This window comes from Enhydra lutris, unplaced genomic scaffold, assembly GCF_002288905.1.
Source record: "Enhydra lutris kenyoni isolate GAN:26980312 unplaced genomic scaffold, ASM228890v2 scaffoldscaffold9, whole genome shotgun sequence".
Classification (NCBI taxonomy): domain Eukaryota; kingdom Metazoa; phylum Chordata; class Mammalia; order Carnivora; family Mustelidae; genus Enhydra; species Enhydra lutris.
The window spans coordinates 5463993-5488985 of NW_019154093.1; the positions used below are offsets into that span (position 1 = coordinate 5463993).

At 48.9% G+C, this 24993-nt stretch overlaps 1 protein-coding gene across 1 annotated transcript in view; it reads right to left on the bottom strand.

The window, feature by feature from the left end:
• The window catches only part of LOC111143057 (CUB and Sushi multiple domains 2), a 614630-nt gene that overhangs the window by 385662 nt on the left and 203975 nt on the right, over positions 1-24993 (bottom strand). Inside the window, exon 5 of the mRNA XM_022496499.1 lies at positions 19636-19843. Coding sequence (XP_022352207.1) covers positions 19636-19843 — 208 coding nt within the window. The remainder of the gene's footprint in view (positions 1-19635; positions 19844-24993) is intronic.

Below are 24993 nucleotides of genomic sequence, written 5' to 3' on the forward strand. Positions count from 1 at the left end.
TAACGGCCTTGGCGGCTGGTTTAACACAACCAGCCTGTGACACTAACCCCTGGCATGACCTTGGGAGGGCACATGCCACCTCCCTGCCTTAGTTTACTGACCTGGAGAATGAAGGTGATGGGTGTGAAGCTCTGAACAGAGCTTCTGGGGATAGAACCAAGGAGAGGGGTTGGAACCCCCAAATTCCAGACTTCTTGTGTGCTAGACACTCTGAGATATGGGGATCCAGCTGAGAAAAAACAGGTGTAAACGGACATTCTAAAGTGTGGGGAGAGGTGCTGGTCATTTTAAATAGGGGGTCAGGGAAATCTTGCTGAGGGGATGCCCTGAAGGGTGACGCCGGAAAGAGGTGAAAGAGTGAATCATGTGGACATCTGGGAGGAAGAGCATTCTGGGTGGAGGGGATGGCAAATGCAAAGGTCCTGAGGTGGAAAGAGTGAGCCTGGTGTTTGAGGAACAGTAAGGAGGCCAGTGTGGCCACAGAGGTGGATGAGAGAGCAGGGAGGTCAGAGAGGTTATGGGGGAGGGAGCAGGGTTAGAGGCTTTAAAAGAGGACTGAAGCCAAAGCAATGCGAAGGAAGTGTGAGAAGAGGACCCAGAAGCTAAGGTGTCTCCTCTACCAGGTAAACTGAGGCACAAGCAATGGGGAAGGGGTATCAGGACAGGCAGGCAGAAGAACACTGTGTGAAGGAGGCTTTGTGTGGATACAGATCTCGCAGAAGGCGACACAGCTGTGACTCTCTCATGAGAAGTCTGGCGAATGCTGGTGTGGCAGGGAGCCCAATAGCATGGAAGGTGGTGGAAACAGGTCTGGATGAGACTCGGAGAGCCTGGATTCTACCCTGGCTATGCCACGCACTTGCTGCGCAATGCTGGGACTCGTGTCCTTGTCCACGGGGTGAGGCAAGAGAACAACAACGTGCTTTGTACGGAACTTTCTGGAGGCCTCAGATTCTGTTATTCCTCCCATTCTTCTCTTCCTCAAGATAAACAAGCTATGGCTGCTCTCTTTAACAATGCCAATAAAAATCTGTGGGCGCCCATGTCCCATGGTTGGGTAGACTTTAGGCACTGGGTCCCAGGCTGAGGGGAGAGCAGCACAGCCACTGAGGTCGAGAGGTGACCCCTCCCCACCCCTGTGCTGCCTCCTTTGGGAGCCACAGAGGCCACAGTGTCACTCAGTGAGGCTCACCTAGATGAAATGGAGCGGGCTGTCTCAGCCCCAGCTGTACTCTAGAATCACCCAGGGAGCTTAATACCCAGGCCCCAGACAGGGCAAATGAGTTCAGGTCTCTCAGTGTGGGGAGCAGGAACAGCTGTCTCCAGGGAGCCCGACTGGGCTTCTCTGAGGGAAATACCAAATGAGTCCATTACGGGTTTGACACACATGGATAAAATGCCTCCCACAGGCAACGAACGTGCTTTTACTTGCTCTTTTTGAACCCTTCCAGAGCCTTGGAAGAGGGTGTGCTCTCCCATTTTGCAGATGAGGAAACCAAGGCTCAGTCAGAATGGTTCACACCTGACCCTTGAACAAAACAGTGGTGTATGGGCTCTTCTCCTACATGAATATCTTACAGTTATAGGAGGGAAGATGAATTTTCTCTTAAGATTTTCTTAATAACATTCTCTTTTCTTTAACTTATTTTATTGTCAGAATATAGTATATAAGACATGTAACGTACAAAATATGTATTCATCAACTGTATTATCGGCAAGACTTGTGGTCAACAGTAGACTACTGTAGTTAAGTGTTAGGGGGGTCAAAAGTTCTGTGCAGATTTGTGCACAGGAGGTTGGCACCTCTAACCCCCCACATCAGTCAGGGTCAACTGTGTTTTGTAGTCATATGTATTACACACTGTATTCTTAAAATAAAGTAAGCTGGAGAAAAGAAAATGTTAAGAAAATCCCAAGGAAGAGAAAACACATTTATAGTACTGTGCTGTGTTTCTCGAAAAAATCTGTATATAATTGGAGCCACAGAGTTCAAACCCAGGTTGTTCAAGGGTCAACTATACTCTTGATCCCCCACCTCTGCACTGGGAGATAGATTTAGAGAGGAGGAAAGTGAGGCTCAGAGAGGTTCAGCACTTTGCCCAAAGTCACACAGACAGTACATGGCAGATTCAGCATTTTCTGCCAGCCCAGGCTGCTAAAAAGATTCCGTTTCTCTTGTAGTCATTCTCAGCAAACGTCCCACTCCCCAAATGCCCATCTGGGGCTGTGATTCTTGCTAAAGGGATATAGTGGAGTCATTACCAGACTCTGAAGAGATAAAACATTGCAAATTGAATGAGAAAATCTATTTTCACATCCTGATGAAGACATAACTGACACTGCATTGTTTTAGAGGAAAACACAGCCCCTGGTTTTCTCTTTTTTAAAACTTGGGAGTTATAGCTTTAGAAAAATAGGAGCAGCTGACTATCACAGATAAAAATGCCCTTTTGCCTAATGGGATCTTTAATAAGGAATCCTAATTAATTCTCCTGAATAGAGAACTTTTACACTGGTGTTATCTCAGCCCTGTGCTGATGGGCCTGGTTATTTCCAGATACAGAATAATGAATCTTTTCCAGCTGGGCTAGGAGTCGCCAGAGACTTGTCAACTTCCCTGGAAGGTAATTACTTGCCAAGGCACAGGGGGTGGGGAGGGGGTGGAGGAGGGTAATTATAAGCATGGGGATTGGGGCATTTTGAAGGGAGCTGAGGGGGCATTGATGGACGGGGGTTGGGAGGCGCAGTTGGGAAGGAGATGGCTGGTGGAAGCCATGTTAGCATCCAGGATGTCATCCCCTGCTCAGAGCCAGGCCTAAGGGACACTTGCCTTTATGTGAAAAATGCCACTTGATGCAGCTTGACAGATTCAGATAATTGCAAGAGCTGAACGGGCAGCCAACAGAAGTCAGGAAGCAGGCCTGTCTGCGTCTCTCCTTGGCTGGAGCAAAGGCTGGGCTGTCACTGCCTGGGGACCTTCATGGCATCCTTAAAGACGACACTAAATGAACAGGGTTATCTGGACAACTCAGGCTGCAGACCAGCAACGAGAAGGACGTGGCTGAATGACACGGGCCATTTGTCTGCAGTGACAGGGCTCTCCTACCGGGGAAGGTGGCCGGCAGTCTGTCCTGGGTTCATGGCGTGTCTCCTAGGCAGCTGGTAGCATGTGGCCAATGAGGCCTCCATGAGCCTGGCTGGTGGGAAGCTGGCCTGCGGCTCCAGCCGAGCCCAGCCCAGCCCAAAGGACAAAGGCAGCACGAGGGGGAGAACAGTTGCCAAGGCTGTGGGCCCCGGGAGGCCTTCCCGGAGGCCTTCTGCAACACCCAGCCCGGAATTCCTGCCCCAGTCCTCCGGCTGCAACTTCCCAGCTCCCATGTGACGTTGGGCACGTGACCTCGGGCACGTGACCTCATGGAGTCTCAGTTTCTCCGAGTTACTTAAAGACGCAAAGGAAAGAATCGGTGTCAATGTCTGACATGCATTTGGCACTTACAGAGTCCGTATCTTGCCTTCCTCAAATCCTCCAGGAAACCAGCTGTTGATTACTAAAGTCGGGACCGGGTGGGGGGTTGGGCAAAATAGCTGAAGGGGGTAAAAAGGTAAAAAGCTTCCAGGACTAAAGGAAATAAGTCATGGGGATGTAATGTACAGCCTAGGGAACAGAGTTGATAATACTATGATAACTTTGTATGGTGACAGATGGTAACTAGACTTATCATGGGGATCATTTCATAATGCATAAAAATATCCAATCACTAGGACATACACCTGAAACTAACAAGATATTGTATGTCAAACAGACTTCCACTAAAACACATTAATAAATTAATAACTTAATAATAAGTAAATAATTGAATACATACTACAACAACAACAACAACAACCAAACCCACCCAGTTCCAAAAAAATCACCTTGCGAGGCACAGATGCTGTTGGAAGGGAATCTGTGGTGTTATGTTTATACAGGGGAACTTAGGAAGTCTCTGTGCACCAAGAGGCATGTCCCCAGCAGGTGGAGGGTTGAGGAGGGGTGCGAAGGACCCACCACCTGCCTTAAAAAACTAGGGCAGGTCAGGTTCAGACACTAAAGACCTGGCTCAGAGGGAAGCATCAAAACCACATTGTTCCTCCATCTGTCCCCGAGGGTACTGCCAAAATGGTCCTGGGACCTCAGAGCTGCCTGGCCTAGACCAGGATGACAGTCTCTTGTCTTACTAGGGTCCAGACCCCAGCTGCCTCCCTGATGCACCAGCTGCAGGGAGTGAGTCCCTCAGGACCCGGGGACCACTGAAGGGGGCAGTGCACAGCTGTGTGTCTGCTGGGGGGTGCTGCTGGAGCAGAGTGGGAGGAGCAGTATGGACAGGGGCAGGTTGGAGCAGCAGGTGGGGCAGAGGAGGCCCTCCCATGTGCTTTGGCCATGCAAGGTCAGAGAAAGGACACAAGCAGGATTTAAAAGCTGGGAAGCTGGGCCTGTTCAAAGACTTCCACACCAAATGCTTCTCATGACTCTATGTCAGGGCCTGGGAAGGTAAGTAAGTTAATGAGATCATGTGGTTAGTTGGCAGCAGAGCTGGTACTGAACCCAGCACTGACTCCTAAATCCATGCTCTTTCCCTTACTCCACGCTGTGAGCCAGGAGTCCCAGGGATCTTTCCCAGGATGCTAAGGGGGAGATGTGGTTCCTTTCTAAAGACCTGGGCTTGGGAACCAGAGCTGAAGGTATGGCAGGTCAAGCCCTGGCTAGCTCCCCACTTGGGCCAGGGACACCTGGAGTCATGGCATCATGCAGAAGGACAATGGGCATCCCAGTAGCAGGACCAAGCTCCCTCAGAACCCAGCACACACCTCGCTTGGGAGTTAGCCCACTTGGTCTGCTGCCCAACAGCCTCTCATTGGGCCTGTCACAGACATCCTCCAAGGAGGTTTCCTATCTAGTTCCCAGTTGGTGATGTAGACCATCAGGAGAGAGATCCGGGGCGGGGGGGGGGGGCAGGAGAAGCACTGTACAGGAACCATGTGACCCCCACCCCCACTCAGGCAGCAGCCTGCAAGGTTCAATGGCATGTCACAGGAACAGAGAAGACTCTAGCCTCGTTCAAGACACAACTGAATGCTTGATTCAAAGGCCAGGGGCTGGCTGCAGTTCCGACTATCCCGGGACATCAGGAAGAGACAGAATCCTGGAGGCATCCTCAGAGCAGGGTGGGCAGGGTCTGCTCTCTGCGGGCTGGGACCCAGGATGGACTCACCAAGGCTCATGCGGGGAGGGCAAAGAGGACATGTGACTTGAAAAGAGAAAAACCAAAAAGCTACATCATCGATGGGGTATGAACTGGAAAGGAATCAGAGCTCAGAGGGGAAGAGAGAGGGTTGTGGGGGTAGACCAGGGCCTAGAATCCAGAAAACAGGGGTCCAACTCCTGGACAAATGCTTGTTAGCTGTATGACTTCTGACAGGTTTCTTAACCTCCTAGAGTCAGCTTTTCTATCTGAAAAACAGGGAGGATGACACATCTCTTCACACGAGTTTTGTTGGGATTTAAATGAGATAATGCACATGAAACCCTTAGTACAGGGCCTGACATGCAGTAGCTCTTAAAGTTATTACACCTGTCAAGGTAGGTTAAGGCAGATAATTAGACTTGAAGAGGCCACACTGACCACACCAGCTCAAAGGGCAACAGAGGACCCCGGGCACAGCTGGCCTAGGATCTCCAGAGGGAGGGGAATAGGAAGAACCCAGCTGAAGAGGACAGTGTTCAGGAGAGGAGAAGTCGAAGCCTCCAAGACTCAGTTTCTTCATTTGCAAGGTGGGTGTGCAAATACCTAACCTGTAGCTGGTGCTGACAATTCAAGAAGATGGGATGCGAGACGTCATTCGGCACAGGAACCAACGGGCTCATGGAGGCAATTGAGACCCTCGAGCCTCAGCTCCATCTCCCCACCACCCAAAGGAAAGGCATATGGCACTTTGTCTCACCCTGCTTGGTCTCAGAGCCCTTTGGTAAGAGGATAAATGTCAAGACAAATAAACAGGCAAATACTCTCTTGATTATTCAATGAACTGTCAGCAAATCTTTGCCTTGTCTGTTGCCAGGACTTTGGCTGAGCCCTGAGGATTCAGAGATGATGGGTAAGTTCACGCTTTTTCAGAGTTTCTGTTGGAAGAAGGATGCCAGAGAAGCTAAGTGGTTTATGCCAGGGCAGCAGGAGACCAGCGGGGGTTGGGGGGGTACAGCAGAGAGGCCAGCATGTCTCAAGGTTTCAGAAAGGAGACATTGCATTGGCCCATCCCAGGTAGACCAGGACGTGAGGCTAGATTTCAAAGCCAGAGGGCTGAGACTTTCTAGTTCAGCAGCATAATCGCAGGACTTATCCCAGAGGGTGACGCAGAGCAGGCAGGCAAAAGTCATTTGTTAAATAAATTAATAAAAATATTAATAAAAAACAATATTTAGGAGTCAGTGTGCCTCGTTTTATGTAAAAGATGCCCTTGCACAAACTGGAACAGAAACCATAACCAGACGTATAAGTCAAATGTAACCTGGGGATTTCCACACCAAGAAATTCGTTAATGGATCCATTCCCAATGGGCAAACATCCACCACCCTACATGGCTCCTCTGGAAAGACTGGTTCCGTTTAGGGCCAGCATGGCTCTAAAAATGTGATCTGATTCTGAACACCTGGGAGAATGATTAGAAATACCAAATGTAGACCCACTCAGAAACTTCAGAGGTAGTAGCCCAGGGTAGGACCCAGGATTCAGCATTCTCAACACCTTCCAGGCAAGTCTGGGGAGGACAATCAACTTAGGAGAAGCCCATTTCCTATTTCCCTCTTTGATGTCCCTCATCACCTCCTTCCTAAAAGCCTAGCAGGCTCCATGAGTTCATGACGTTCCCCTCTGAGGCAGAGAGAGCCAATGGGGAGCTTTGAAAATACGCAGGCCTAGGTCCCACTCCCAGGCAGTCTGACTCAGTTGGTCTAAGGTGTTGTCTTGTCACCCCTGCTGGTTTGGACAAATGTCAGGGCTGCGCTAACTTCACTAAGTCCTATACCCCTGCACCTTTTCTCAGGCTCAGAGATCAATGTTGACAGACCCCTCTGGCTTTCCCTGAGTCTCCCCATCAGCCGTATCTCCAATGATCAGAAGGGGCATCTGGAAGAAATACGAAGACACAGGCAGGACCTGCCTTTCAGAATGGACGCCGCAGACTGAGGATTAAAAGTGTCCCCAGCGGTCACTGAGTTCACTCCTGAAAACAGGGAGCCCGTCCATCACCCTCTGATTGCCTTTTCTCCTGTCTCCCTGGGGTTTGTAGGTAGGAGGCAAAGAGTACAAGAAGGCCTCCTGGTGGGACAGGTTGCTGGCAAATTGATTCTGCCCCAACCCTGGGGCCAGCAGTGAGCAGTGCCCATCAAATCTCTCACCTCCTTATTGCCAGGCCCAGCGTGCTGCTGCTCAGAGGACGGAAAGGGGGTAGCGGGAACTGAGGGGGCTGCAGAAATTGACATCAGGTGCCAGACACCCATTTTCTTAACAAACTGGCTAATTTCAACCTCTGTCTCTCGGACCAAAACTCTTTTGAAGGGAAGAAACAAAAAAGAAAAAGTGATATTTAACACATTTCTATTTCTGTGCTACTCAGTCTCTCTCCGAGGTTGCAAGTTGGGAGCCTAATTGATTTCTTCGTCAAAAGGAAAAAAAAAAAGACGGAAAGGAAAAACAAACAAGTGAGAAACCTTACCTCACTCACATTGCAATCAACCTCTCCATTTCTGTCGACTGCTGAGCTTTTTATTTTTCAACACTGGCCAAGTGACTTGCATAATTTAAGATCCTTTCTAGCACTGATCAGCCTGCTCTGGCCAAGCAGTTTGCTGATTAATTATTAATCAGACTGAGTTTAGGATGAATAATCAGCAAGAGTCAGGGCTAATTTGCAAATGTCCCCCAGGAAGGTTATCACTTAAAATACTTGGTGGAGAGGCTCGATGTTAACCTTTGCAATTAGCCACAGGACATTGGTACTGGTGAGACAGAAGCAGGTCTCTCCTCCTAACAAGCCAATCTTGGACACCTACTAAGTGCCAAGCACTGCCTTTGGGGCTTTTCAAGGTTCTGCAGGCAGTGGACGGGCAGGAGAAGGGCAAAGAAAAGAAACACATATGTAAGTAAGCAAGAAAATATCCACTATCGGCAAATGTTTAAAATACAACAAGATGCTGGGACAGTGAGCGAGGGTTACTTTAGATTGTGCCTAGGGAAGGCCTTTCTAAAGGGAGGATTTAAATTGAATTTTGCATTTCAAAAAATCTGGGTTTTTTTTTTTTTAAAGATTTTATTTATTTATTTGACAGGAAGAGAGATCATAAGTAGACACAGAGGCAGGCAGATGGGGAGGAGGAAGCAGGCCCCCACTGAGCAGGGAGCCCAATGCGGGACTTGATCCCAGGACCTTGAGATCATGACCTGAGCCGAAGGCAGAGGCTTAACCCACAGAGCTATCCAGGCGCCCCAAAGCTGGATCCTTAAAAAAAAAACAAAACAAAACACTGTGAAGGAAGAGAATCTTAAGCCCTTGGAAGAGCTAGCGCAGAAGCCCTAGGAGGAAGCCTGCTTACCCCACCAAGAGGCAAGAGGAAGGGGAGTGTAGCTGGGGCAGAGTGAGTTGCATGAGTGATAAGAAGGAAGTCAAGGAGGTGGGCAGTAACCTAATAATGTAGAGTCTTGTTGTAGGATTTTATTCTAAGCATGATGAGAAGTTGTTAGCAAGCCTTAAACAAGGGAGACATGATTTGATGTATATAAACATTAGTCACCCAAGTTGCTGCATGGAGAACGGGTTATCCAGGGGTAGAAGCAGGGAGACAAGGCCACTGAATAGCCAGAGATGCTGGGGAACGAATGGGCACCAGCAGCTTCCTCTTGGGAACAGAGAGAGGTGGAGAAGGCCGGGTAAAGGATGGGTTAGGGGTGAGGAGGGAAAGAGAAGCCGATGTCCACAGACAGAAAAGCGGATAAACAAAAGGTGGTATATAATAGAAGAGAGTATTATTCAGCTATAAAAGGGAATAGAATTCTGGAATGTGCTATAATATGGATGAACCTTGACAACATTCTAAGTGAAATAAGCCAACACTAAAGAACAAATACTGTATAATTCTGTCTATATGAGGTCCCTGGACCAGTGAAATCCATAGAGACAGAGAAGTGGTTCTCAGAGGATGGGAGCAGATGGGGTGTTATTCAGTGGGGACAGAGAGGTTCAGTCCGGGAAGGTGACAAATGTTCTAGAGATGGAGAGAGCTGTTGGTTGTATAACCATGTGAAGGTATTTATTGCCACTCATTTGTAAACTCAGAAATGGTTAAAATGGTAAATTTAACGTATATTTTACCACAAAAAAAAGTCTGCTAGGAAGTGTTCATTTTGAGATTCCTGTTAAGATTTTGAAATTTGAAATATATATATATATATAGAGAGAGAGAGAGAGAGAGAGAGCGAGCGAGCGCTTAGAGGGTCCCTCCAGGTTGGACATTGAAATTGAGCAACACTGGCATATAATAAACAAATGATATTGAAGGCCAAAATGTGATTTGTTGATGTTACCTGGAAATGAGGGTAAAAGGAGACGAGGAGGGTCCCAGGACCCTGTGGGCAGGCCACCTGTGAGTGATGGACAGAGGATAGACCTTGCAGGAGAGACACAAGGAGATGGAGCAGGAGTGAGCACAGGTAGCCAGCTGTGTGTCTCCATGACAGCCAAGAGAAGGGAGAGAAGCTCAAGAAGGACAGATGACTGATGTTGTGTGTTGCCAAGAGGCCAAGTCAGGTGACAGGGAGAAGCAACACCGGATTTGGCAATCTGGAGGTCAGTCACTGGAGATCTTATTAAGATCAGATTTCATGGTAGGTGGGGCAGACACTGAGAGAGGGTCCGTTACCAATAACTGGCAGCAGCCGAATGGGAATGAGTAGTGGGATTCCAGAGTGTGGTGCTTTTGGTTTGACTTTAGACAGTAGATAGTAGAACATGTCTCTATGCTGTGAGCCATGTCCAAGAGAGAAGAAAAAAATAATGAATGCAAGAAAAAGAAGATGAATTTAGCATAGAAGTTTGGGGACTAGGAGGTCTAGAACATAGAGGGAGGGGCTGGCCTTTGACAAGAGCCTGGACATCTCATCCACTAAAATATGGCACAGATACTGACTCACCAACCCTTTCATCTGCTCATGATGTTTGCAAGCCCCTTTGCAGCTAGGCTGGACCACGTGGCTATTTCTGGCCAATGAAATATGAGTTGAGTGATGTGCATGGTATCTGGGCCAGGGCAATGAAAAGTGCGTGCTAGGTTCTCCACTCTTCTTTCCTGCCACCGCATTGGAGAAGGCCACACATTCCATCTATAAGACCGTGGAACTTCCTTGAGCCTGGATACCCACCTGTATTACTATGTGGATCAGAGCCACTCTGGACTGGCCCATGGCAGACAGGTTACATGAGCGGAAAAGAAACCTTTGCGGTATTATACCATTGAGTTTTAAGGTTAATGAAGCTCAAAGAAGGAAGTGGCAAGAGTTGAGGCCAGGGTGACAGGCAAGGGTTGGATTAAACAGGGCCTTATCAGTGGCTGGAATTTTATTCCACAGACAATGGAAAATGATTGAAAGCTTTTGCCTGGGGCTTAGCATGTCAGATCTGCATTTTAATTAAACCATTCTGGTAGCAGTGGGGAGGATGAATTGAAGAGTGCCAAGAAGCTGGGAGATCTGTCAGGAGGTTATTACAACCCACAAAGAAGAAAAGATGAGGGGCTGAACTGGGGGGAGTGGCAGTAAAGATGAAAAATATGTTATAGGAGGTACACTGGGAGAACTCCAAGAACAGAGAAGAGTCCCAGATTTTTGGAAGACTTGGTGGAAGGTGATACCATCAACAAAGAAAGCAAACCAAGTCTGACTGTTTTAGTAGTCCATGATGAGAGATGTTGGGACATGCTGACTTGGGGACGTTGGTGGACATCAAGGTGGAGAATTCCCACAGCTGGTTGGCTCTACAGTTTGGTGCTCAGTGGCAGGCCAGGTTGGGGAGCCAGCTTTGGGAGCTCTAAACAAACAAGTGGCACCTAAAACTGTGAGAGCAGATAAAAGTAACCCACGAGATGTATGGGATGGGAATAGCAATAAGGCCAGAACAGAGTCTCTTGGGGACATCGAAGGAAACAGAGAAGCAATGGTCAGAGAGGTCCAAGAAGCATCAGAGAGAGCGTCATAAAGCAAAGAGAAAGTTCTAAAACAAGAGAATAACCAACAAGGTAAAGGAATGAAGAGGTGTCAGTAAGAGGGGACCTAAAGACTATCTCATGGATTGGGTACTGGAAGTGGTTAGTGTTGGGGTGAGGAGTGGTTCTCTGATGATGATCCTAATGTGACTAGTTTCAGGGGAAGGTTGGGGATAGAAGCCATGGAGAAGTAAGTGAGGAATTAATGTGGAGAGAGGACTTCAAGGCAGATCGCTCGAATGAGATCTTGGATGAGAAGTTCTCAGAGGGGATAGGGTTCTCCTTGAAGCCTCCCACTTTTCAAGCCAACCTGGCCCCTCGCTCCCGAGATGACGAAATCTGCTGAGTTCAACAGTGATCATTGGCCATTTCCTCAGATTGCCAAATGCTGGTTTTCTTTATGAGTCCTGCTTCCCTGGTGAGTTTGGGAGGGTCACACCCTGGGCCCCCTAGCCACCAAATGAGGACAAGCTGGGATGATGGAAGTATAAGCTCAGGGTTAGAACCAATGGCTTAGGTCAGGCTCTGGAAATGAGAAAAAGTTGTAGGAGCAAGAGACAGGCAAAATCAGGATGAACCATGAGATGAGTGAGGCCAAGAGTGAGTAGAACACACTTTCATGGGCAAGTTTCATGAAAACAGAAATCAGGATTGGGGTCTTGAACATGCTGAATGAACTGACGCCATTCTGGAAGGTGGGGTTTGCCGGAACGAGAGGCCTTTGGAAGGGCCCAGAACAGTTCCTTCCATCTGTCTTTGCGGCACTATCGGGCATCTGGCAGCTCCCTGAGAGAGAGGTCGAAAAGAGCATCTTGTTGTCTGGTGCACTTCCCAGTCCTGGCACGGGCCCCTGAGCAGACGACCTACTTAGTACAAACCTGTTGCATGCAGTCAGACCCATGGGGGTGCAGGGCAGCCACCTGACCCTCACTTCCCATGCAAACAACTTGGCCAAATCACAAGCTCTCTAGCCGAGCCACTGTGCCAACAGCGGACAACCCCGGCTCACTTCCTGCTCCTTCCAGCTTCACCAAGGGAAGTGAGGAAGTCAAGTTGGTGCTCCGTGGAGAGTGCAGAAGGCCCAGCCCGGACTCGGCAGATGTGTTCTGCCAGTGGTGTGCTAGGACACTAATCCTTTCCTAAGGCTCAGCGGTGGGGCTGGGAGTGCTATTTCCAACTCAGAGAGATACGGGAGATGAGATTTTAAAGGGCTGGTTATTTATGGCCTGGCTCCTGATGGATACAACAGATGCAATTTCATGGGCTCCATCTGAAGAGAACAGCTTCTTGGGGTGTTCAGAAAGCATTGTGATGTGGCAGGGAAGAAGGGGGAAGCGAGGGCCTCAGGGACCCACAGGAAGGCAGGAAGTGGCTCAAAGTCCCACTGGCTTCAGCAGCCTTGCTCAGGCACCATCTCAGCTGCTCCCTGAGATTCTCTGCCAGCTTGAGACCTTGACCCTGTCTTGCTCTTGACATTCAAACAAGCCAAAATCCCAGAGGACAGGTATTTGGCCCATGACACTCCCAGGTACAAAGTTTAAGGACATATAGGGCACTGTGATGATGGGCTTTTATAGATGCAGTCCCCTCTGCCCCGAACGTTGATCCCTGAGTCCTTCTCAATAGTCAGGTCTCAGCTGAAATCTGGCCCCCTCCGAGAGGCCTCCCTGACCACTTTATATTAATAAGGCCCCCACTGTTTCTATCCCCCATCCTGTTCATTTCCTTCATAGCTCTCAACACAAGTTAATTTTATTAACACATTTATTTGGTGATTTTAATGTCAGTCTCTGCAAGGTAGACCAGAAGTCCCACAAAGGCAGAGGCTTTATCTGTCTCCTCCACTACTGTATTCCTATGCCAAGCCCAATGTCCAGCAACGGAAGCCCTAAGTAGTCTGCTTTAATGAATAAATCATGGTGGAGGGTGTTGGTAATAAAGACAGAGTTGGTGAGGGTGACCAGGATGATGGAGATACTGCTGAGGATGATGGTGTTGGTGCTGCTCCTGACAATGACTTCTCAAGGCCCTGCCACAACATTTAGCCCAACACCAAATTGGCCTAGCTATTGATTCCCCCTGACCATCTCCACTAGAGATCCTCAAAAGACTATATAGGTCAGCACTCAAGGGCCCCTGTGTCCCCATTCCCAAGCCCTGATCCTTCTGCTGTGACCCTCTGCTTGGTAGACAATCTTACCACAGTCTTCCGGGCAGGAACTTGGGCATCAACCCAGACTCTCCCCTCTCTCCTTTCCAATGAACCCCCCCAAAGCAGCTGATTCTGCATCTGAGATGTTTCTTGATGTCACCCCCTCCTTTCCACACCCTCACAGCTGCCCTAATTCAAGGCTGGAACATCTCCTGCCTGAGTGGTCACCAAAAAAGTTTTATAGCTGGTTTCTGAGCCTTCCAGTTAGACTCAATTAAAATTCAGAGTGATTGTGTTACTTCTCCACTTAGAACACTCCTATAGCCTTCTACAGTCTTTGGAATCCTCTCCCAGCTTCTGAACATGGGACAAGGTTCTTCTAGACCCATGCTTTCCCTGCGCTCACCCTGAACCCACCTCCAGTGCCCCCAACACACCAAGGCCCTTTCCTGCTCCGTGACAATGGTAAACTCCCGTGATTCAGTTGAATTCAAAAGTTACCCCCTCTGGGGCTCATTTATTGGAGTCATTCCAGCAGCCTCTCCCAACAGGACAGGAAGACTTTGTCTTCCCTGTGACTCAGTTTGCCCCTCGGGAACCACCCTCCTCTACTCCTTGTCTGGAAGTCTGAGCAGGTCAGAGAGTCATGTGACCTGGGCCTGGCTGGCAAGCACACTCAAGGTACATCTTAGGGCTTTTGTGGGAACCATCAGGAAAGAGAAGATTCCTTTTTGCTGGGATTGCTAAGCCAGTGGAATGCACAGAGCCGACGGTGGTTGCCTTTGCTACCTCATGGGGAAAGCATGCCTGAAGAAGCCAACACATAAGAGAGCAAAGCTGTGGGAGGGAGAGAAATAGATTCTGATGATATTATTTGCATACCTTGATCCAGCAGTCCCTGATGCCAATCCCTCAACTTTTCAGTTACAGAAGCCAGCACATTCCCATTTTAGCTTGAGTCAGCTGGAGGTGGGTTTCTATTTCTTGAACCAAAAGAATACTAACTATTACATTTCTCTTTTCAGTCTCCACGGGAGCTTCTTTATACCTTTTAGAAAAGCACCTAACATATGATATTGTCAAGCATTTAATTATATTCTGCCTCTTTGCCCTGACTGTGAGCTCCAGGGTCCAGCATGATGCATGGCTATTACATAAACATCAGTGGAGGGAATAAATAACTCCTTAGGGACGGGACTGTGTCTTTTTCTCCCCAGCACCTAGGAGATCTTAGTTCATAGAAGGTTCTCCATAAATGATTACTGGAAATAAATAGGGGAAAAGTAACAAAGAACGTAAATGATCTAAACCAATGGTTTGATAAAGTACATGCGAATGAGTAAATAAGTGGAGGAAAAGAGAGAGAGAGAATCCTCAAGCAGACTCCCTACTGAGCATGGAGGCCAATGCAGGGCTTGGTCCCATGGCCCTGAGATCATGACCTGGGCCAAAATTAAGAGTCGGGTGCTCAATCAACTGAGCCACCCAGGTGCCCTCTTGTGCTTTTCTAACAAGGCAGTTCATTGGCCAGCTGGAGCTGGGTCCAGCCAAGAAAAGGCGATGCTGCTTGCAATGTGCTCACAAAATGTGGCTCCGGGAGGACAGTTTCAACAAAACCAGCACCCTCTCTTCTGAACTTTGCAAGGGCATCCTCCAGTCTGACCCAGGAGCTCTCTGTAAGTACACCTTCCCTAGCTTTCCAGGCAATTCCCCTGGGAACTGAGTCAGCTGGAGTGACCAGGCTGTGCATCTTTCTGCCCTGGGGAGATGTCACAGGGCTGGTGGGCTAGGAAGAACAGCCTCAGTGGGATCATCGAGAATGGGGCCACCAGCGCTCTGAGTTGCTGGAGATGCCCCATCTTACCTTTCTCCTTTCAAAGGCTGAGCCCCTGACTGTGTTCCCCATCTCAGGAGTATTGTGTCTACTGTGAGCCTACTGTGTGCCTACATGTCCAGCCCTTCCAGCATGCTTTTTAGGCTGGTATCATGAGCTCAATTTTCCAGATGTGGAAGGAAACTGAGACTCAGGAGTAGGTAAATATGCTTTGGTAGGTATCAAAAGGTGGATCAGGGTTTTGAGCCCAAATCTGTCTGACTCCCAGGATTTCTGTTTTCCCAGTTAGATGCCAAGATACATAGACCTCTTTCCTATTCTTGGAGGGCATATCTGGCTTTCTCTCCTTCCTTAGCCCAGAGGAATAGCCTAGAGACTCAAATGGACAGTGTCAAACATGAGGCAGATGGAGGAGGGGAGAGATTCTGGCTCCTGAGTCTTCCCAGTGGGCTTTCATTCACTGATTTTCTCCACAATGGAGAGGCTGGTGGGGTACTGGGCTGGCAATCGCTTGTACTTGTTATAGCATGATCCTGATACCCTCCAGGGACACAGAACCCAGAGTCTTAAACAACAGAGTTTTTAAACCCCAGCTCTGCCGGTGCTCAGTCCTAGCCATCAGAAAAAGTCCAGAGGCCTCATGAGGAACTTTAGCAATGGTAAGAATATTTTCCTAGAATTGGAGGAGAAGGAATGGGGCTCTGTGAAGGACACAACCAACTGACCTGGTCAGAGCAAAGACCCACCATCCCCAAGAAGGATCAGTGAGAGATATCTGGCCCCTGAACTGAGTTCAGCGAACTAGAGACACAGGTATGTATTGCAACAGGGGTTCACTTGGTGATGCGTAAATGGTGGTGATTTGGCTCTGCGCGTGTGTGTGTGTGTGTGTGTGTGTGTGTGTGTGTGCGCGCGCGTGCATGTGTGTGTAGTGTAGGAGGAACACCAAATACACTATGGATTGTAACTCTCAGTTCAAACCCAGCTTTTGTCTATGGACAATCACAAAATAATTTTTTTTTTTTTTAAATAGCAATTAACTTTAGAGAGAGGACATCTAAAACACTTGGGGATCTCTTGACGCGTCAGATGTTCAGGATTTGGTTCTCACCATAGGAACAGCTGTTTCCTGTTCCAAGCGTGGACTTCCGGGTTCTCAGTGGCCAGTCACGGACAGGGAAGCCGGAAGCCGGAAGCGGCTGGCCCGGGCGGATGTCTGCCCTGCGCTGGGTCTGCTGCTCCCGCCATACGCCGCTACTTCTGTGCACTCCTCCTACCCCTTCTTTCCTTGTGCTAGTGCAAGGCTGCAAATTGGTTATATCCTGCCACATTTTTGGCTTTGAATTGGCCTTTGTTTTATAAAATAATGTTCTGAGGAGTTGACACTCCCCCCCCCTCCCCGAATGTCCTTGCCTGGCAAAATGAAAAATGATCAACCCTCTATTTCCCTAATTGTTTGGAAGTTTTGATGGTCCACAAAATCCAAACAACTGGAACCCCTAATGAAAAGTCTCCTGCTTGTATCCCATGGCGGGGGGTGGGTGGCGAGAAGAGTGGGGAAACTGAGTCAGGAACATCCCATGCCCACCCATCATGAATCAGTGGGAATCTGCCATCTGGGAAAGGAAGTAGTGGATTTTTTTTTTTTCCTCTCTCTCAAAGCTGCCTCTATCTTCTCAATAGGTGAAGGGATGCCCAGTTATTTACATTCATCTTTTCTAGTAGGAACTGCAGTCTTTCTATGACTTGGCACAGAACTCAAGAAAACATCCTAAAATCTTAATGCATGGCGATATAAAGCACCCTCATAAACCAGCAGCATCACATTTTCACAGGAATCCAGGGATCCATAAAGGAGAGGGGCAGGCGAGAGTGTGGGTTCTTTGCACACATGTCCTGAGCCTCCAAGTTTGTTTATCCATAATTGCTATGCAAGTATAAATTAGAACAACAAATGCATCCTGCCTGGAAATGGTGACACCAACCCTGTAAATAATTATAATTTAATCTTATAGCAAAGGGTTCTGAATGACTCCCCTAACGATTTCCTCTGCTTAATTCCTTCCCCACTGAGTGACTTAATAGGAAAAGGAATAGTCTTTCAGATTTGTTTCACTCCAGAAGTTTGGGCAACGTGTGGATTCACACCTGGGGAGGGGGCAGAAGCTGTGGGAGACCATTTGGCCCACGGATAAACAAGTGAGTCGAAGAGGCCTTGGGACTGGAAGAGATGGAACTGGCAGGCCTATTCATCTTGGCATCTGTTTACAGAAGCAAAAACTTGATAACGGCCTCATCAGAGATCCAATGAGTAAACCCTTGTCAGTTTGATGAGGGAATGCCACACAGCTGGGACAGCCCTTCTCGAATGTAAGGTGCATGATGTGTTGCTCTGTCATGGCTTACGGAGATGGCCTTTCACGTCTGACTAACCTGGGGTTGAATCCTGGCTCTGCTCCTTACTAGCTGTGTGGCTTCAAGCAAGGGACATAACCTCTCTGGACCTCATTTCCCTCATCTGGAAAAGGAGGAAAAGGATGTTCCCTACTTCACAGAGTTTCTATAAGGAAGAGATGAAATTAGAGCCAAAAGAGCTTAGAACCAGCCTGAGACATATTGATAACAAATGCTCAATAAATTAGGCTATTACTGCACCTCTTGTGTTTTGGAAGGCTCTGCAATGATACAGGGAATATTTTCATTATATAATGCTAAGTTAAAAATATATAACCACAGATAGATTTTAAGATCCTAATTCTGTAATATTAAAACATATATAAATAGCCAGCTAGTTTGATTCAAACAAAGCAAAACGGCCAAAGGGAAATACATCCAGCTCTTAATATTTTTTTTTAAAAGATTTTATTTATTTATTTGACAGACAGAGATCACAAGTAGGCATAGAAGCAGGCAGAGAGAGGAGGAAGCAGGATCCCTACTGAGCAGAGAGCCCAATGCGGGGCTCCATCCCAGGACCCTGAGATCATGACCTGAGCCGGAGGCAGAGGCTTTAACCCACTGAGCCACCCAGGTGCCCCAAACTCTTGATATATCTTATTCATTTCTCCATACCTTTTGATGTTTTCTATACAAAGCAGATGTATTCTATTTACAGTCACAAAAATTGGTATTTAACAAAAAGAGGCAGGAGGCCAGAGGGCCTCGGGCTGGCAGGGCACTGGGGTCCCAGTCCAGAAGAGGGGCACCCAGGCTTTCATCCCCACTCCTAGCACCACGTGTCCAGCTGCTGCCCCAGACCATTGACAGAACAGCCACCTGCCTATAGTGGTCGGTCTTTGACTCACACGTGCTTCCCTCAACTCCCCATCCAGGGGAGTGAGTGATCTGGCCAAGTTCACTCAACAAGCTTATGGCACCAAGGTCTTTGGCTCCCGGGTCAGATTGCCTTCCACTGTCCCAGGACATTTGAGTTCTCCAGGCTACACCAGTCCCCAGATCTCCCAGCCCACATTTGGAAGGAGTCAGTTCCAATTCTGTTCACTGGAAATAGTCACACTTGGCTCCTGCTATGGGTTTGTCTGGTTTTCTCACCCTCCAAGGACCCTGTCTTCCACAGCTGTTGTTTCTATCCTGTGACATGACATCTGGTCTGAAAGAGGGGTTCAGTAAATGTGCCCCTGCCTCCTGTTTGCTTCCTCTCCCTCCCTTCCTCCCTACTTATACTGACTGTCACATCTCCTTCCCAGGCACTGTCCTCCCCTGTCTCTCAGAGTCCTCGGGGACGCCTTCTCTGTGCTTCCACTATGCCGCAATGAAGCTTGCGAGACACCCCCCAATCTTATGGGAAGCAAGTCTTGATACACCTTTCTGTGGGCACCTGATGGGCTGATACCATCCCCTTTGCCCTCCTCCCGATAACACAGCCACGAGGAGACAACGAGAGACCATTCTAAGCCCCACGCCACTACTCAAGACTTATCACCCAAACTGGAAGCTGGACATTTCCCATCAGAAACCTTGCCCAGGAGGGGGCCCTAGGGACTGCCACCTAACAATTCTGTTCCCTTTGTCGTACACTATGACTACACCCTCCACAAAGGCAACTATACTTCAAACCCGCACACTGAGTCTCTGGCCTGAGAAAGAAAACATTTTTACTCTCAGGGCAAGTCACTCCGCCAAGGCCCATCGTCTTCAGCAAGGGTACACATCAAATCAGATCCCAAAATCACTGTAAAAATGGACCCAGCTCTGAAAACACGCAGGGAGTTTTCATCACAATGAGAACCAGACTCATCAACTGTGGGTCCAGGATGTGGCAAAGGGGCCTTGGAGTTCAGGCCCTGCCTTGGAGGAGACTGCCTCCAGATGGAGACTGGGAGGGGCTGCTGCACTTACCACAGGGAGGAGCCTTCAGTGCCTGTGACTTCCAGAAAGTCGTAACCGTCCTCTAGCTGGAAGTCAATAAAGACCAGGGCGATGGTGTCTCCCAGCTCGGCCAGGATGGTCCACGTGCAGTCGGCATTATTGTGGTACTCCGATGGGAAGTGGGGGGTGGAGATGATGCCGCTCTGGCCCCGCAGTGTTCCCCCGCAAGCATCGTCTGCTGTGGGCACACAGAGAAGAGGCTCAGGTGAGCTGCTCTAGTTCCCAGGCCCTGTTCTGAGAATCTCAGATCTGACTATTCTCCTTGAACGGATGAGGAAATTGAGGCACGGGGAAGTTATGTCACCTACCTAAGGTGACACAGCCCCTGAACTGTAACTGAACTCTGACATCCAGGACACCTTCGGGGTACCACACATATTGGTCTGCTGTGAGCAGGGAGGGACTCAGCTGTCACCTTTACTGCCATGGTCACCACTGTGGGGAACAGGATATTTCTTCCCACCTGAACTTAGGAAGCCTCCAATGGGGGAAACAAGACAAAAACTCAACACAGCTCCCTGGGGTGACACTCTGGCCAGACCACTGAGATCCTCTTTCCTGCCCTTGTCTTCGGGTCAGCTCTGTTCTCACGCCACACACAGCCAGCCTTCTGCCCTGCACTCACACTGCGGCCCCCTCTGCCCAGGATGCCTTCTCTCCAGGGCAACCCTTCTCCTGCTTTTAGGCCTGACTCCGATGCCACCTCTTGGGAGAGAGCCTCATGCCCGTAAGCAAAAGTTTGGTGACTGCTCTCTCCTCTGGGCTCCGCTGCAACGTGTCTGATGGTAGACATGTATGTGGCCCTGTCCAAGTGACCCATTCATCCGTCTGTCTGCCATGCGGGTTCTGAGCTCTGCTGGGAATCCCCAAGGGCAGGGATTGTGTTTCCCTCCTCCCACCACACAACCTGGTGGTCACACCGCTCCAGCCAAACCCCAGCTGAGACTTGATATTTAGAAAAAATGATGCGGGGAACATGCTCTGACATAGACTAGTTAATAAGAGGCCTGGCTTCTGGATTATCGGAGGCTGCCATCTTAATCCTTTTCCTGCAGCTCACTAGCTGGCTGGTGTCTAAGCTGTTGTCCTAGTACCTGTACCCAAGCAAGCGAGTGCAGTACACTTAGCATGTGTTGCTAGAGGCAGGACTATGTGGTGAAGGACGGAGAAATGCAAAAGCTGGTTCCCAACGTGTGCCAGAGGCCGCCTGGTAACAATAACAAAAGCTCATATTTCTGGAGCACTTACACTATACCAGGAACCATTCTAAAGATGCTACATCTTTAATGTAGTCCTTACTTTGACCCTGTGAAGTAACATGCCCATTTTGTAGGTGAGGAAACCAAGGCACACAGAGAGTCAGGCATTTGCTGCAGGTGACACAGCTTATAGGGACTGAAGGAGCTGGAATTCTAAGCCTGATTCCAGGAGCTGTGCCCGTAACCAATGCACTCTTCCATCTCCCAGGAGTACAGTTCATACTTGGAGGACATGGATAAAGCAGCAAATTACTTTGCTTGGGTGACTCAGTTTGGGAAAGGTTAACAGAGGAGATGCCCTTAGAGCTAGGTTTTGAAGGGTGAATAGGAGTTCTCTAGATAGAGAAGAAAGGGTATGGCATTTAAGAAAACAGGGAAACGAATGTCTTAAGCACAGAAGCACAAAGGCAACAAGGCATGCCTAAGATAAGGGGCTCTCGACAGCTTATCACAGAGCGAACTAAGAGGAATGGTGGGTGATGGTACTGACAATGGAGAAGGATCCGTGTGACAGAGAACACTGGGCCAAGAAGATTTGGAAGCAGTGGACTGTATTGGAAAGAAAATGGATTTGGGGGTCAGGAGGGCCTAGATTTGAATTCAGCTTCCACCATTTCCCAGCCATGTGACCCCAATTGGGTGATTATTTCTGGCAGCTTCATTTGGCTTCTCTGTATGATGGTTTGCTGGGATAACTGGATGGGATCATTAATGGTGCAGTGCCTAGCATCAGCCAGTGGTTGGCCATGTAGACGCCCAGCAGGTACTAAGTTCTCCTTTTCCTTCCACTTCATCTTGGGAATCAAACATAGTGAAGAAATATGATTGAATTTTCATTTTAGAAAGATCACTGGAGCCGTGGCACAGAGGAGGTCTGAGTAAGGGGAGTGGGCATGATGCTTTTAGTAGGACATAGTCACCAAAGTCCAGGGGAGGCCAGATGAGATTGGAGCTGAAGCTGAGGACTGCAGGAAGAGCACTGATTTCAGAGAGATTTTAGAAGCAGAATCTACAGGCTTTGGCAGTTGCGAGGGATGAGCTCCAGGTCTGGGGCATGAGAATCTGGATGAATGAAAGGTACTGCCTATAGCAGGAACCCAGGAGGGGGGTGCCTTGTGGTGGGGAAGGCTAGCAGGAGTTCAGTTTTGGATCCAAGGGCTGAGTATGCATGAGGGATGTCCTGGTGCAGAGACAGAGTTGACAGCTGGATATACAGAAGAAGTGTGGGATGGAGGTCAAGGTGAGTTCATTCGGGGGTCCTGAACTATCCTCATTAATGTCATTCTACAGGGTCAAGGTCTAGTTCAAGAGAATGAGCCTATTTATAAATGCCAACTCTTAGCGTGAAGAGGTTGTTCTACTCATCAAAGCCTCAATGAGGGGCAGTGGCAGTGGGAGAAAGAGAAGGAACAGAAGGATTCAGGAGCCAGGCAGGGGAGAAGTGAGAGGACACGGTCTCCACCTGGGAGTGACCAGTGAAGCAGAGGAGGAAGGAAAGAGGAGGTGGAGATTTCTAACAGGGCAGCATTATGACACTGTCTGGGTAAATGGGAGCCCCAGAAGAGAAGAAGCTCAGCAGGACAGTGATGGCCCTCGGCACTCCCGTGCTGAGTCTGAGCTGCTGAGGGTAAATGGGTGGCGTGCCCACAGAGACCATGAGCCCAGGGAGCCTGCGAGGCTGGGAGTCAGTGGGACAAAGAGAAACTGTGGCTCCACAGGAGTAAAGAAGGCCCAGGAAGAGCAACATTTAATGACCAGCAGGCAGAAGTGAAGGCACCTGAAAGGAAGAGTGGTCAGGGTCAGGGAGGAGGGGGACCTCGAGTGGGGGGCTGATGTGAGGAAGCAGTGTGAGGAGCATCAGCTGGCCATGGCCATGCCAGAGGAGAGCAGGTCGGGGGGAAGACGGTGACTCTGCGGCCTCCATGTGATTCTGGTCTTCAAAACCCAATCAGATATCCTACACTGTTCACTACCTCAACCCAACCAAGACCACCATCGTGCTCTCCTCCCACTGAACTTGACCTTCTGGCATTTCCTTCCCAGATAGTGTCCGTGCTACCTACAGAGGGCCTTATGCCAGATGGTTAGGGCCATCGGTGACCTCTCCCACATGGCACACCCAGCCAGAGACCAAATCCTGTTCCTCCCTGTAAGTAGCTCTTGACTGTGTTCCCCATCTGCCCTGCACCTGCTCCATGTGAAGCCATGTGATCGTCCAAGTCCACAGCCATGAGGCTTCCCTCCTGGTCTCCAAACACCCCTCCTGCTCCAGCCCATCATTCTTTACATGGAAGCCTGAGCCATCCTGGAAACACAGACCTAAGGATGCCCCTCATCTCTATAAGAACCTTCAGTAACTCCCACAGTCACTCATGATATAGTACACCATTCTATGGCTTATAAAGGTGTACAGGGCCTTGCTTCATACCAGTGTTTCCTGACTACCTTCCACCGCCACTCTGGCCTCCTCCCAGCTCTTCTGATGTACCAAGCATCTCCCTGCTCCAGGACCTGGCAAGTGCTAGTTACTCTTTCTGGAACCTTCTTCCCCGCCTCTTGGGGACTGGATGGCCCCTCCTCAGCCTCTAGGTCCCAGTCTAAGTGTCACTTCCTCAAGGATCTTTCCAGATACAGAAACCCCTTCCCCCCATCTTATGCTTTCAGATCTCACATACTTTCCCATAATGAATCATTTCCCCAAATTCATTGATGGGTTATGTCATTTATTTAATGTCTAGACTGTACACTCCACAAGGGCTATGTCTGTGGGCAGTGAGGCTGGGCAGATGGCTGCTGGGTCACTGTGGCTGGGTGGTGTGTAGCCCCTCATCGCCCTGGCTAAGAGCCTTATGCCATGAGGCTTGGGACTTTGGGAAGTTTGTCCTTGATGTGAGTTATAAGTTTCACTCAGAAGAAATGTCTTTTAGAACAACACACCTTTGCCTCTGGACCCAGAATTTCAGTAGCAAGACTCTCTTCCTGGGAAGGAGAAAGGACTGTTGACATCCAGCAAGGGGTTTAATGGAGCTCAGTGGAACCTCAGGGCTACTCAGCTCTGAGGAAATGAAAATGCCCCCAGCACCTATCACTTCTGGCCTTTGGTAGGCCCTCAGTAAACAGCTGTTGAACAATGAAATGAAACAGGATGCGGAAGCTCAGAGAGGTTAAACAACTTCCCTAAGGTCACACAGTGGGTGGCCAGTTAGGATTCCAGCTGAGTCTCTCTGGCACCAGGACTGTGGCCTCTGTCAAGATACCACACGCCGTGCTTGAAAGCAGTCTGGTAAGCCATCCTGAGATCTTCAAAGCTCCTAACCTTAGTCAGTGATTTCTAAACTGTTCTGGGACTGAACACTGGAGAGCTTGAGGCCCTCTGCCTAGAGTTGCCAGTCCACTTTGAAGGTGGCCCCTTTCCCATTTGAGTGGGCCCTGCTTCTCGGGCTCCTCCGACCCCCTGGTTCCTGAACATCCGGCTTTGATTAAAGATGCTCTAGAAGTTGTTTGGAGATATCATCTGCCTTGAAACAAGGCATCATATTTCATGTTTACAACTTCAGAGCCATAAAATATAACCTTCAGCTGACACCACAGTCCTAAAATATTATTTACACTTTCTCCTTCTCTGGTAATGGGCATTCTGCTCTGCCATTAAGTCCTATATATTCCAAGGTGCAGGTGTGTGATGCCGAGCGTTGCCCTTCCAAGTTTATGACTTTATTTATGATTGACTTAAAGCTCCACTGAAATTTCTTCAATTAACTATAATTTGAGAGAACTACCCCTCAGCCCCCTTGGATGTCTGTTAAGTCTCCCGTGACTCACAAATTTCAGGCAGGGACGGGGGAACCATCCTACTCTTCCCTTCCTTACATTTCAGGCCATTGCCAGTGCCAAATCCTGGATGCCTGCAAGTTTGGGGACACTTAGCTCTGGGCTTCTATCCATGTCCTCATTCCCCAGGCTACTCTGTCTCTGAGGCAACAAAAATCCCCATCGGCCCTGGGGGAGAAGCTGCCACTCAACAACTCAAGTGTGAGGCAGAAGCCAGGGTGTGAATTCTCCAAAGCCT